The 12,767-nt window shown below is 54.0% G+C and overlaps 2 protein-coding genes across 2 annotated transcripts in view; one reads left to right on the plus strand and one right to left on the minus strand.

The window, feature by feature from the left end:
* Positions 1 to 3,004: 3,004 nt before the first annotated feature.
* On the minus strand, positions 3,005 to 4,956 carry GADD45GIP1 (GADD45G interacting protein 1). Its single transcript, XM_050925447.1, has 2 exons — positions 4,610 to 4,956; positions 3,005 to 3,984 (listed from the first exon to the last, which is right to left on the minus strand). Exons 1-2 carry the CDS (start codon positions 4,939 to 4,941, stop codon positions 3,657 to 3,659), a joined length of 660 nt encoding a protein of 219 aa, XP_050781404.1. The 5' UTR covers positions 4,942 to 4,956; the 3' UTR covers positions 3,005 to 3,656.
* A 247-nt stretch (positions 4,957 to 5,203) lies between these two features.
* NFIX (nuclear factor I X) overlaps positions 5,204 to 12,767 on the plus strand; it is a 219,537-nt gene continuing 211,973 nt past the window's right edge. The window contains exon 1 of the mRNA XM_050925424.1: positions 5,204 to 6,177. The gene's annotated coding sequence lies outside the window, so the exon portion shown is untranslated. The remainder of the gene's footprint in view (positions 6,178 to 12,767) is intronic.

Genomic DNA, 12,767 nt, shown 5'->3' on the forward strand with positions numbered 1-12,767 from the left:
GCTAGAAACACCTTTATATAACGGCAGCTGGACTACGGAGAGTTGTACCACTTAAACTATTGGGGGGTATTTAATGTGGTACAACTTACTTCCATCCCTCCTAAGTCCTTCTCACTAGCAATTCCGAGGGCTTGGCTGCATGTGGAAACTTACCAGAATCATTTCATAGGCCCAGCTCTTCAAGGGTACTTACTGACCCAACTCCAGTGATGCCAGGGAGCACCTGGGCTGTGGATTCAGAGCACGCTGTGCTCTTCTCATCTGATCTCCTGTATAACACCGGCCCTGGATGAATTCCTGTTTGAACCAGAGCAGCTCTCTGAAGAAAACATGCCAGCTCGATTTAAAGCATACCCCAGCTGGAGAATCCCCCGCAAGTCATTCCAATAGTTAATTACCCTCCCTCTTAAAACCGCACACCTGAATGTGTCACTTCAACTTCCTTCTGGCTGCGGCTCTGGTGAGAGAGCAGGACGAGCCCCTTAGCAGAGTGTTGCTGTATACGAGGGTGATTTAAATTATTCCAGGATTGTTTCCCATGTGGCCACTTGTCGGGTGGGTGGGCAGGCAGCAAGACTATGGCAGAACCGAGAATGCCATAAGCGGTATCAGAAGTGGAGCCCATGGGCCTATGAAAAGGCAGGGAGGGGTGGGCAACTGCCCCCTTACTCCATAGGGAATGACACCCTGGACTCCTAGTCTGGAGAAATTGCTGCCTTGGTAAACATCCAGCCCAAGTGGGGCCAAGCCCTGAGCATCGTCTCTGGGGTGAATCAGCAGGCGACTGCCCCACACAATCCCCTATAAGCGAACAAAACCTCCCTGCAGTGGGGTTATAACTGGGCTTAAGTCAGCATCTGTGAGTCACTCATGCTGCTGCTGCCTCCTAGCGGTCCCCGTGGGAAGCGCATCCCTGCCGGCTGCAAAGCTGCCATTCCTTGCTCTGCAGCTGGGCCCTGGCTCTCCCAGCTGCTACCCGCGAGGGAGGATTTTGTTTTTCAACCGTGCGAACACCTGCTCTGCGTGACGAGGTGTCTCCCAAGCCAGCAGCCCAGCTGCTGGTGTTGCGAGGAAACCAATTTTGCTGTTTGATCAGGAGAGCTGTCCCAGCTGTGTGAAACAGCTGTGGAAATATGCCAAAGGGATGGGGGTGGGGTGAAGTGTCTAAAGCAGCTCAGAGGGTGGGGAGGAAAACCTCTGTCCTTGGAGCTGTGAAATGCTTTCAAAATAGTCACCAATTTCAGTTCCCAGCCATCCCCCCCACCCCTGGAGGCAGCGAGAGAAGAAGTAACTTGCCAAGGTTACACAGAGACTCAGGAGGGAAGAGGAAATGGCTTGGTAATTATGGCACTAACTCAGCACAGGAGAGGCCTATGTTCAATTCCCTGCTCTGCCTCAGACTGTCTGTGTGACTGTGGGTAACTCACTTAACCATGCTATGCCTCAGTTTCCCTATCCCTAGAACAGGGATACTAGCACTGCCCTGCCCCACAGGGGCATGGGTTAGGATAAATAAATTAAAAAATTGTGAGGGGCTCAAATACCTTAGGGATGGGGCCCTGTAAGTACCTAATATAGGTAGAACCCAGCAGTCCTGGCTCCCAGTTTTCCCTACTCTGACAATATGAGAAAAGGCTTTAAAAAAAGGGGGAGGGCAGGTTTAGTCTCAAGAAAAGAGACTGAGGGGGACTTGACAGTCTTCAAAGCTGTTCTAGAGGGGAGAAGTTGTTAGTGTTTACTGAGGGTAGGGCATGAAGTAACAGGCTTAATCCGCAGCAAGGGAGATTTAGGTTAGATACCAGGAAAAATGTCCTGCCTCTGAGTTAGTTGCACTCCAGAATAGGCTTCCAAGGGAGGAATCCTGACTTTGGGGGCCTTTAAGAATGGATTGGCCAAACCCCTGTCAGGGCCAGTTTCTGTTTACTTGGGCCTACATGAGCATGGGGGGCTGGACTGGATGATTTGTGGAGGTCCCATCCAGCTCTACGCTTCTGGGATCACGTTTCCTCCCCCAAAGCAGAGAAAGCAGCGAACACTCAGCGGGATTCTTTGTGTATGGTGGTGGTTGGAGCAAGGGCGATGGGGAGTGGGGTCTAGTGGCAGGAACAGGACCAGAAATCAGGACTTTGGGTTCTACCACCAGCACTAGAAGGGGGGAATCTAGCAGTTAGAGGAGGGAGCACAGGAAGTCACTGCCTAGACTCTGTTCCCAGTTTAACATGCTTTCCTTCTCTGCGCCTCATTTCACTTGCCCGTATTTACTCAGGAGTAACAGCGCTGCCCCAAGCTGGTGTTCGGGGAGCAGGACTGCAGGGGACCCTCTAGGGAAGGACAAACAGCCGATTACACCATTGCCATGTATGAGTCAGTCTCCAAATTTGGAAGAAAGTGCAACTAGGTGCAGAGTGTGCAGGGAACTGGCCATGGACAGGTATTTTACCTGTGGAAGATCAGTGAAGCTCATTCCTTCCTAACAAAATTGTGCTGTTCCTTGAGGTAGGGAAAGGAGGCTAGTGGATAGAGCACAGGCCTGGGTGTCATGAGACCTCGGTTCTAGTCCCTAACCTGCTGTGTGACTTTGGGCAAGTCCCTTCTCCTCCCAACGCCTCAGTTTTCCCATCTGTAAAAGGCGGGCAGTGATACTGACCTCCTTTGGAAAGCTATTGGAGACCTACCGATGAAAAGCCCTAGCTAAGAGCAAGTGTGTGTGTGTATAGATATATATACACACACACATACATACACACACGTCACTTGCTTACTGCTGAAATGCAGCCACTGCTGGGCTGGAACGTGACTGCTGTATAACAATCCATAGCAACAGCTCAAGACAAAGTTAAAAGGGCATCCTAGTGAACTAGCCCTGCAGGGGGACAGATTTGTGGGAGGGGAAAAGCAAGACTGATCTCTTAGAAGCACCAGTGGTCTCTAAGGCATGTTTGTGGTCAGGAGAGACATTAGAACCTTCTGGGATCAGAAGTGGCCGATAAAGAAAAGTCCCAGGTAGCCAAGGCCCTGGTCACAGCCTTTTATTTCAACATACAAAGTACAGGGATCTCAGGTTGCTGGCTTGGTAGGGGCAGAACTGGCTGAGAAAGGATCCTAGTGGTTACATTCCTAACACAGTCACCATGCGGTTACCACCCTCTCTCCGATAGCAGCGTTCACTCGGGAGCCCGGGGCTCTGTAAGGGAATGCCAGCTCCCCCACAACGTATCATTCCCAATCTGAAGTGGTGGGGAGCCTAGGGCATTCGAGCAGGACCTTCCAACAACCTCCCTCTGCCTTACTCGAACTCCATTAGGTGGCCTGTGCACAGATCTGAGTCCAGCTGGGGATTGCTGAAGAACCCAGGCTGAGCTGGTTGGATGTACACGCAGGGAGGGAGGGAGGCTGCCCATGCCCCCTGCCACACTCCAGGGGGCAGCTCCTACACTGCAGTGCAGTGCCCATTGACCCAGTGCTTCACCCTCCCACAATTAGAGTAATTGGTGGTATTGACTTGCTGCTCTGAGAAGCATAATTGGCATTCCAGACCTGAGCCACCAGCTCCCTGCTCAGCCCCTGTCTAGCATGCACTGGGAACAGAATTTAGCCCAGTGACAACTGTGGCTCCAGCAGTGACCCAACCTGAGGCTCCTAGACCATGTGCCCCCCTAGGCTGGTTCAGCCGCCCCAGCTGAGACAGGAACAGGTTCTGGGTCAGCGGCAGCTGCAGCAGCTTTCTTCTTTGCCTCCTCCTTGAGCTGTTTCTTCTTCAGCTTGAGCTCCTTGCGCTGTTTCTTCTCCATCTCCTGCACCAGCTCCTGGAATTTGGCACTGCGGTGGTCCACCTTGTGGCCAAAACGCTCCTGGGCCTCAGCTAGCAGACGCTGCCGCCGGGCCTTGTCCTCCCGCTCCTTCTCTTTGCGTGCCGCCTTCTCCCGCCGCCAGTCCTCGATCATCTGTGGCATCTTGGCCATGTTGGCAGCAATCAGCTTCTCTCTGCCAGGAGGACAAACAACAAGCCAGCAGTGAAACACCCACCACCACAGGGGGCAGACTCTGTATCTCTACTGCCACTGCTGCTCCCAAGACTTGCCCTGTAATTTGGGTGGATGACAGAGGTCACCATTTCCTTTCCCTGAGGGCAGGTCTTGGGCCTGGCAACCACACTCATAGGAGTGGGTCTGGAGCATTTCCTATAGCAGTGTGTTTGGGGGAGGGGGCTCTCAGTGGTTTGAGTATTGGCCTGCTAAACCCAGGGTTGTGAGTTCAATCCTTGAAGGGGCCATTTGGGGATTTAGTTGGGGATGGGTCCTGCTTTGAGCAAGGGGTTAGACTAGATACCTCCTGAGCTCCTTTCTAACCCTAATATTCTTAAAAAAAAAAAAAAGTGTGTCACACCCCAAATAGGGGCTCTCACCCTAGGACTAGGGTTAGGTTCCAGCATCTCTCCCACCTCTGGAGTAGGGTTGTCCCTCCCCAGGAGCTGGGTCAGGTTTTGGGGTCTCTGACCCCTCCATGACTAGGTTCCTCCCTCTCCCCAGGAATGAATCACATTTCAGGGCCCCCTCCCACGGCGGTCAGGACCCAAAACTCCGTCTCCCGGGTCTGGCCCCCTCCGCACCTCTCCACCCGCTGCCTCTCCTCCTCCTGCTCCTTCTCGTCCAGCGCCGCCTCCATCTCCCTCAGCCCGGGGAACCACTCCCTCTCCTCGGCCTCCAGCTCCTGCAGCTTCTCGGGGCTGGGCCAGAGCCGGGCTGGGTCCACGCCGGAGGCCGAGCCGTGGCGCCCGTACAGCTTGGCCTCATAGGCGGGCTCCAGCTGCCACGCGGGGGCGAGGGGATCGTCGGGGTCCGGCCGGTACACGCCGCCCGGCCTGCGCCGCGGGGGCGGGGCGTGATAGGAGCGGGCGGCCCGGAGCAGCCCCAGCCACGCCCGCCGCATGGGCGCCGCCATCTTGGGCTGTCACGTGACCTCACCGGGCGGGTCCTGCAGGCAGCAGCTTGGGCTGCCCGGAGAGGTGCCTGACGTCCCCCGCTGACCGGAACTGGGGGCGATGGAGGCCGGAAGTTGGTTTGGGGAAGGCCAAGAAAGACCGGAAGTGGGCATTGGGGACCGGAAGTGGGGCATTTTGGGGCATTGGGGACCGGAAGTGGGGCATTTTGGGGCAGTGGGGACCGGAAGTGGGGCTGAGGGAATTTGCCCCCAGGCTGAGGTGTCTCCTCACCGTGCCCTGGAACCAATGCGCCGTCGCCTAGCAACGTGGTGCTGAGTTGAGACAAAGGGCCACAAGTCAAACCTGGCACTGGGTCAGTGTCGCGTCCAGGCGACGTGTCGTCAGGTCACCCACACGTAGGGCGGCCACCTCTGAGCAACAAAGAACTGGGACAGCCCGGCTGGGCCTGAGCCCACAGAACCGGCCAGCTGGCAGCGTGTGCTCTGTGCCCTCACAGGCCTCCCGGCCAGCCACCGCCACAAAGGGGCGACCCGCGGAAAACCTGGACAGGTGGCAACCTGTCCCCCCAGAATGGGTTACATTTACATTACAACATGGCATGACCTCAGACCAGGGCACTGAGTCAGAAAGTGGCCTTGGAATGACTCGCAAGCACCTAGACAATGGGATGGTGCGGGGACGGGTGCTGTCTGAATGTGGCACCAAGATGAAATACCATCATCTCGTGGCTCAATGGTGTCACAAGAAACAGCATCGGAGGGAGACTTTGCAACATTACGGCCTCATGCCATGTCCTGGCTTCGAAACACGGTGTCCAGATGACATACCAGCTCGCTGGCCTCTAGTTGAGTGGTCGATGCCCCACAATGCTGCTAAATTGTGCCTCATAAGACGATGTGAAAATGTCACATTGCAATGTTGTTGTTATCTGACACCCTGCAATGCAAGCTGACAGCGTAGTGCCAAAGTATGCCACATCAAGAACCAGCTTTTCAGGGTCTGAGATACCGGTGTGTTGGAGTATCCCAGCCTCAAGGAGAAATGTGAAGGACTTTAACCTTTATGACCTCACAGAATGTCACCATGTCCTATCTTGTAACCTGATGGATACACTTGATTTCCACCTGGGATTGCAGTGACCAGCTCCTAGGTGCAGCTCCTGCCATCTCAGCCAGGAAGAGAGAAACCCCCAAGCTCAGCACAGCTGGTACCAGCTTGTCTAAGGAAGTTTACCGGTAAGGCTCCTATTTAGGGAACCCTAGAAAAGCTTTGTGTTGCATTTCTTCTACCGTAACACACAGGATAGATGCACATGTCCACACACCCCCACATACACCCCCCCATCTGTCCCTCCCCCCAGTTTGGCCTTTGCAAATGGATCATCAACTGCACTCTAGCACCCTGTGTATAGCATCATTGGAGCTTCATCCAACGCCGTTCTAAGGGAAAGTGATGTCACAGTGGCAGCGCAAATCCAGTGTGAACTGTCAGGGTGCATCTACACTGGGAAATTTACTAGCATAACTATACAGATCTAATTATACTGTTATATATCTATCCATATAACTCCAGCTTCCAAAGTGACATAGCTAAACCCCCCAAAATACCCCCTTATTTAGGAATAAGAGTTCCAGCCTTTTCTAGACCTTTGACACCTAGATTGAAGAGCCCAATATCCAAGTTTTGTTCCCCAGGCAGGTACTTTTAAACTTAAATGCTGGTAAATTTCCTCAGGTAGATGAGCCCATAGTGTGTTGATTTCCCTTCCTAGATATTTTGTCCTTCAGTCTTCCACTTACTTCCTTTAAGGTTTTTTTCCTTCTCCCTATTGTGAAACTAACAATGGAACAATGGCTTTCCCTTCCTCCTCTCCACACCTTATTTTGAGCAACCTCTGGAAAGCTAGGTCGAGTTTTATGAGTGAGTTTTATATACATATTGGGCTGTGGGAACAATTCTTTCTCCCCATAAAACCCAAACTGACATGCAGTGGTTTGTTTGCTTTGAGCCTGATGACTTTTAATGAGACACCAGAACCACTGTTCTGGAAAAATTGTGCCTTTCTGTGGGAGTGTAATACTAATGATCCCTGTGCTAAGCTGATCCAAACTCAGACTCCGCCCTTCCCCACTGCAGGTCTATAATTAGGGTCTGATTGCCACAGAGCCCCCTCCAAGTCAGTATTAACTCATGTCAGGAATTTTCTCGCTCTCAGTTTACTTGTATTGGTTTTAAGTGCTGGATTAGTTGGGAGGCGAGTGGGCACCCGTGGTCATTAAATATCCCAAGGCACTTTTCCCAAAAGTCAAGGTGTTAACCCTGGTGTTCTGGCTGATATCCAGCTTTGGTAATTAAATTCTGCCTCCCTTAATTCCCCCGCTGTGGTTTCAGTTGCAAATGGTATTGCTATCTGAAGATGTTGTGTGGGGTTGCTGTGTGCAGCTATGTGCTGTGTCCACCAGAAACGGCTGCATTTCAGCAGCTGGTGAATGAGCCCTGCATATGCAGCTTGGCACCTTTGGGTGAAAGATGCTTCAGAATGATACTGTGACAAAAATTGGTAGTTTCCTGGGATTTTGGAGTTGTGGCTATGCCGCCCATTGAGATACCATCAGGAATTCATAGCTTGTAAGGCCAGAAGGGACCATTGTGATCATCTAGTCTGATCTCCTGCATGTAACAGGCAAGAGAGTTTCCTGAATTAATTCCTGTTTTCAATTAGAGCATCTCCGGTAGAAAAACATCCAATCTTGATTTAAAAATTGCTAGTGAGGGATCCATCACAACCTAGGTAAGTTGTTCCAACGTGCTAGTGCTTGGATCCTCCTTAGCCTGAGCAAAAGAAGTCACTTCATTAACCACAACAGTACAGGGATATAACACATGGCAGAACAGTTCTGATTCCATCCAACAGAGGGCAAGAGGATCAGAGAACTATCCCTGTTGCCCCCTATCCACAGAGAGATGGGATCTTATTAGTGACTGGAAAACGAATAATAATTCCTAGCTCTTCTGTAGTGTTTTTCAACAGTGGAGATCTCAGAAGCACTTCACAATCTTTAAGGTATTTATCCTCACAACTTATCTGTGAAGTTGGGAAATATTATTATTCCTCTTGTAGAGGTGGGGAACATGACATGCCCAAGAAGTCTGTGACAGATCAGGGAACTGAACCTGGCTTGCCGAGTCCTGGGCCACTGCCCTAACCCCTAGGCCATCCTACCCAATAGCTAGCAGGGAGGGCAATGGGAAATCTGACACTTATCCCTTCATCTAGCTCAGCCTTCAGCCCCTAACCTGACACAACCGGAGCAGTTTCCGATGGTGCCATTTCGAGGCCACATCATCTTTTATTTGCTTCTCTTTTCCCGGCTTTTTATACCCTTCAGCCGTCAGCCTCTGGCAGAGCTTTCCCGCCAGCCGTGATCCGGCACCAGCTCCCCGAATAGCATCTGCCAACTTTAAACTGCCTTTTACTTAATTGTTTCACTGGCATCCCCTTCCTTTTTCCCCCTAGAGAGGGAGCGAGCCAGGGAAGCTTAAGAGCCCCACTAATGACATAATGTTCCCTGCCGAATTGCATGTGGTGGAAGAGAATGGAGGACAAATTGCTTTCTTCACTTCTCCCTGGTTCCCCTGCTTTCCCCGGCCTCCCCTGCCCCGGCCCCCTCGAGCCGGGTCGAGCCAGAACACTTTAAGTGAAACTCAACTTCCCTTTTTTCAAGCTAATTAAACGCCTTGGTTCAGATGAGTGGATTTGTCAACGGCAGGAGCGCGGCCGACTGGGGCTCTCTTCTCCCCCTCTCCCCCCCAAGTCCCTCCTTCGCTCCCTCTTGCTCTCTTTAAGCCTATTTGTTTCCTGTCAGTGTCTGTCTTCAGAGACCCCCCTTCTCTGAAACAAGACGACATTTTAATGGCTTCTGGCACCGGCAGACAAATAACAAAACTCACATCAACTTTTTGCAGACAGCTCCCCCCATCTCCCGCACTGGCGGGCGTCCCCTGTGGACCTTTCTACTGGCTGTGCTCCGGCCTGCATCACCTCCATTTGACCTGAGTGAGGAGCAGCAGGGCCGAGAGAGACAGAAAAGAGCCGCGCGGGTTGGGGCAGGGAGGGCCGGGTTGGCATAGGCTTTGGTCCTTCGTACCTGGGCCTGCCCGCCTGCTGCCTTCGCCTCGGATCCTCTCTCTGAATCTTTCATCAGTGCCACGGCCCCGCGAGATGAAATATTTACGAGGCCTGAGGGTTGATCCGCGCCCAAGTGGCCCCCAGTGACAGTGATGGAAACGTAACGAGGCTGGCTCCTATCCCCCTAATCAGGAAGTGGGCTGCGTTTCCCAGAGCAGGGACAGTTTTTTTTTGCGCGGGGGGGGGAGTGTTCTGCGTAACTTCAGGTACTTGGGGTCAGACTCTAGCTTTTGTTTTGTGTGTATGTGTGTGTGTGGGTTCTAAGTCCCCTATCCTAGGTCTCCCCGCAACTGGAAAATCTTCCAGATGGCCCCGAGTTCGGTTGTGGGGTCACACACGTCGAATTATAGAACTATAGGGACCTCCCCAGCAGGGCTGGCCTTAGGGCGATTCACCCGATTCCCCCGAATTGGGTCCCGTGCCCCTAAGAGGGCTCTGTGCTCCTAAGAGAGCCCCGCAACATTCCTAAGGACCCTCTGCCGACACGCCGCCGAAGGCACTGGTAGCCAATTGAGCTGCTGCTGAAGTCCCGCCGCTGTCTTCGGCGGCAGCTCTTTCAAATCGGGCCCCGCAGTGCCTAAAGCCGGCCCTGCTCCCCAGGCTGAAGCAGAACCAAGCAAAGCTATTCTAGGCCGTCCCGGACAGATCTTTGTCTAACCAGATCTTAAAAATGTCCAGGGATGGGGATTCCCCATGCAAATGCAGCTGAACAGAAAATAGAGGGACTGGGCTCTGGGGGTCCTTTATAAAGGGGAGCTGTTGTCACTTGGCTAAGGTCAAGCCTGTGACCTCCAGAGAGCCATTCATACGGCTGGTCTGATCAGGAAGGGGGTGCTTTGCAGGAGCTAGGGAGGGCTGCCCTAGATTCTGAGCCTACCCTGGGGAAAGGAATGTGGACTTCGGCTTGAGGCTTTGGACTTTTTTTGGATTGCTCCTGTGGCTGGACCTGCCCCCGGGTTCCCAAGGAGGAGTAGGGAGGGATGGATGTGGGTATCAGGGCGGCGCATGATGGCTGAGCCCTGCCATTATCCAATTTCACTTTGCACTTGGGTAAATTATTCCTCTGATTCCAGTGAAACTGAATTGCTGTTAATTCCCATCCCTAGTGTGTGCACTCAGAATGGCAGAGCGTACAGGCCTCAGCTGTACGCTGGCAGCAGAAAAGGAGCAGAGGATGATGGGAAAGGATGTCTATCTGGATATGGAGTCTGGGAGGCAGGCTCTGATCTGAGGAGGGGGCAGAGGAACAGGTTGTAGAAATGTAAATCCTGGCTCTCCTTGGTTATTGTAATGCAGCGGAGAATTGGCGCAAGGATAAATCCAAGCCTGGCTGAGCTCCTGGGGCCCCTCTCTGATTCTTACTGATTCAGGTGCCATCTCTTGGAAGTGCTTGAGGTGACGGGCAGCATGGTTCAGTGGTGAGAACACTAGCTTGGGAGTCGAGGACACCTGAGTTCTTGTCCTGATTCCGAGCGACTGTGGGCAAATCGCGGCCGCTCTCCTGGGCCTCAGTTTCCCCATAAATAAAACAAGGGTAACAACCCTTCCCTCTGCTTGGGGATGAAAACCCTCTGGTGTGTGAATTAAAATAAGTGCTGCTGCTGCTATTTTATTTCCGGACTGACATGCAGCCCTGACTCCTGCTAAAAGTGCCAGGGGATTTTTACTAGTCCTAGGTGCTCAGGGCATGAGCTAACTGGTTGCTTGGCAATTGGGGGGTGTTGGCATTAAAAGCCCCTTCCCTAGCCGATGAGCAGCAACCCTGCTGGGAAAGCGGGGACCCTGCTTCCGGCTGGCAGTATCGCTAGGGAGTCTCATCCCCTCTGTGTTCCTGCGTGTGCTGGAACGGGGGCCCCCAAGGAGCTTTCGTGGGGATTGGACATGGCAGGCAGCCACAGCGCTGGGCAGGGAGCAGGCCGGGGGAGGCAGATGGTCGGCTCTGGCATGAGAGCCAGGACATTTGGTAACGTTGCAGATTGCACTTTGCATCCCCCCTCCCCTTCCCCATCCCCGTCATCCTCCAAAGAGGCAGCAGCTCCCAGGCTTTGTAGCCGGGAGCCAGGCTCAGCCTTCTGGTACCCCGAGAGAGACCAGATTCCAGCACCCCTATGGAGCTCCCTGGTGAGCTAGCCTGCCCAGGCTCCGAACCCCAGCTCCCCAGGAAGCCAGCGCTCCAGTGTCCTGGGCTGCCATCTGCAGGGAGCGTGCAGCCAAAGGCGAGGCAGGGGCGGGGCGAGAGACTCGGAGAAGCTGGAATTTCCTCATTCCCTTTGCGTGATAGGAGCGTGGCCGGTTTGCAGCATGCCAGAGCTGGTAGTGTCCTCAGCAAGGCACGCTTCTCCTCCCCCCACAATGCGTCAGTCCTGGGGGTAGGGGGGTCTGTCTCCGTGGCCCTCACAGTTCAGCCGTATCAGTGTAAGCATCACCGGGCCCTGATCTGACTAAGTTCTGCCCCGTTATGCCGGGGTTTGCTAAGACCCTGACCAAGATCAGGCCCCCCTTGTGCCAGGTGGGGCGCAGACCCCTAAGGAGATCAGGCCCTCCTTGTGCCAAGTGGGGCGCAGACCCCTAAGGAGATCAGGCCCCCCTTGTGCCAGGTGGGGCGCAGACCCCAAAGGAGACCAGGCCCCGCTTGTGCCAGGTGGGGCGCAGACCCCTAAGGAGAACAGGCCCCCCTTGTGCCAGGTGGGGCGCAGACCCCAAAGGAGACTAGGCCCTGCTTGTGCCAGGTGGGGCGCAGACCCCAAAGGAGACCAGGCCCCCCTTGTACCAGGTGCTGCATAGGCCCCTGGCTGAGCTCGGGGCTGGGGCGTGCTGGAGCTGGAATGGGTTGTGCCTAGTGACAGGGGGCTGAAAGCGGAAGCAGAGCCATGGTGGCACACAGATCTAACTGCCCAGGTACATCCCTAATGTTGCAGAAGGGATTGTGCTCTGGCAGCTTGCTTCTCCTGCATCTCCCTCTGCTGCAGCTGCCTGGACATTCTTAGCACATTTGCTCAGTCAGAGCTAGTGTGGGTGTGTCTCTTCAGAGTGGAAATTCCATCATCCAGCTCCCGTGTAGACGTACCCACCGAGTGAGATACGGTCCCTGCCCGGAAGAGCTTATCAAGTTAATAAACAAGATAAAGTGCGGGAGGGGAAACTGAGGCACAGAGTGGGGCAGTGACTTGCCCAAGGCCACCCAACAAGTCAATGGCAGAGCCAGGAATAGACCCCAGGGCCACTGGATCCGTCCAGATGGTTACAACCCCTTCACTTCCCCCACATAAACACATTATGTTTCTCACGGTCCTTCGGTCAGGCCTTGTTCTGAGCAGCCCAGTGACAAATCACTCCTCAGCTGGAAGTGACGTCAGCCTCCTAGATCCTGTGTGGCCCCCTCGCCAGTGCTGTGGGCTCCAAGCCCATGGCCCCATGCCCATGGCTGATTGTGTTTACTCCCCTTCCTGCCAAGCCATCCAGGCAGGTGTCAAGAGGCCGCTGAACAGAGATGGCCGCAGGACAAGGGGGCGCCAGGCGGTGCATGGGAATTGGGGAGCAAACAGGATCACAGGGAGTGTGTGGGGGGGATGGTTTCATGGAGTCCTGCACGCACAAATAAAGACCCGGCTGTGGGAGGGGGCATCCGGGCCGTGA

The sequence above is a fragment of the Gopherus flavomarginatus genome, chromosome 16 (genome assembly GCF_025201925.1).
Source record: "Gopherus flavomarginatus isolate rGopFla2 chromosome 16, rGopFla2.mat.asm, whole genome shotgun sequence".
Lineage (NCBI taxonomy): Eukaryota > Metazoa > Chordata > Testudines > Testudinidae > Gopherus > Gopherus flavomarginatus.

Excerpts from the sequence above, each read along its gene's own strand:
- GADD45GIP1 (XM_050925447.1), bottom strand. The coding sequence starts at position 4,941 with ATGGCGGCGCCCATGCGGCGGGCGTGGCTGGGGCTGCTCCGGGCCGCC. Across the intron at positions 3,985-4,609 it reads GAGAGGCAGCGGGTGGAGAG|AGAGAAGCTGATTGCTGCCA; the intron begins GTGCGGAGGGGG and ends TCCTCCTGGCAG.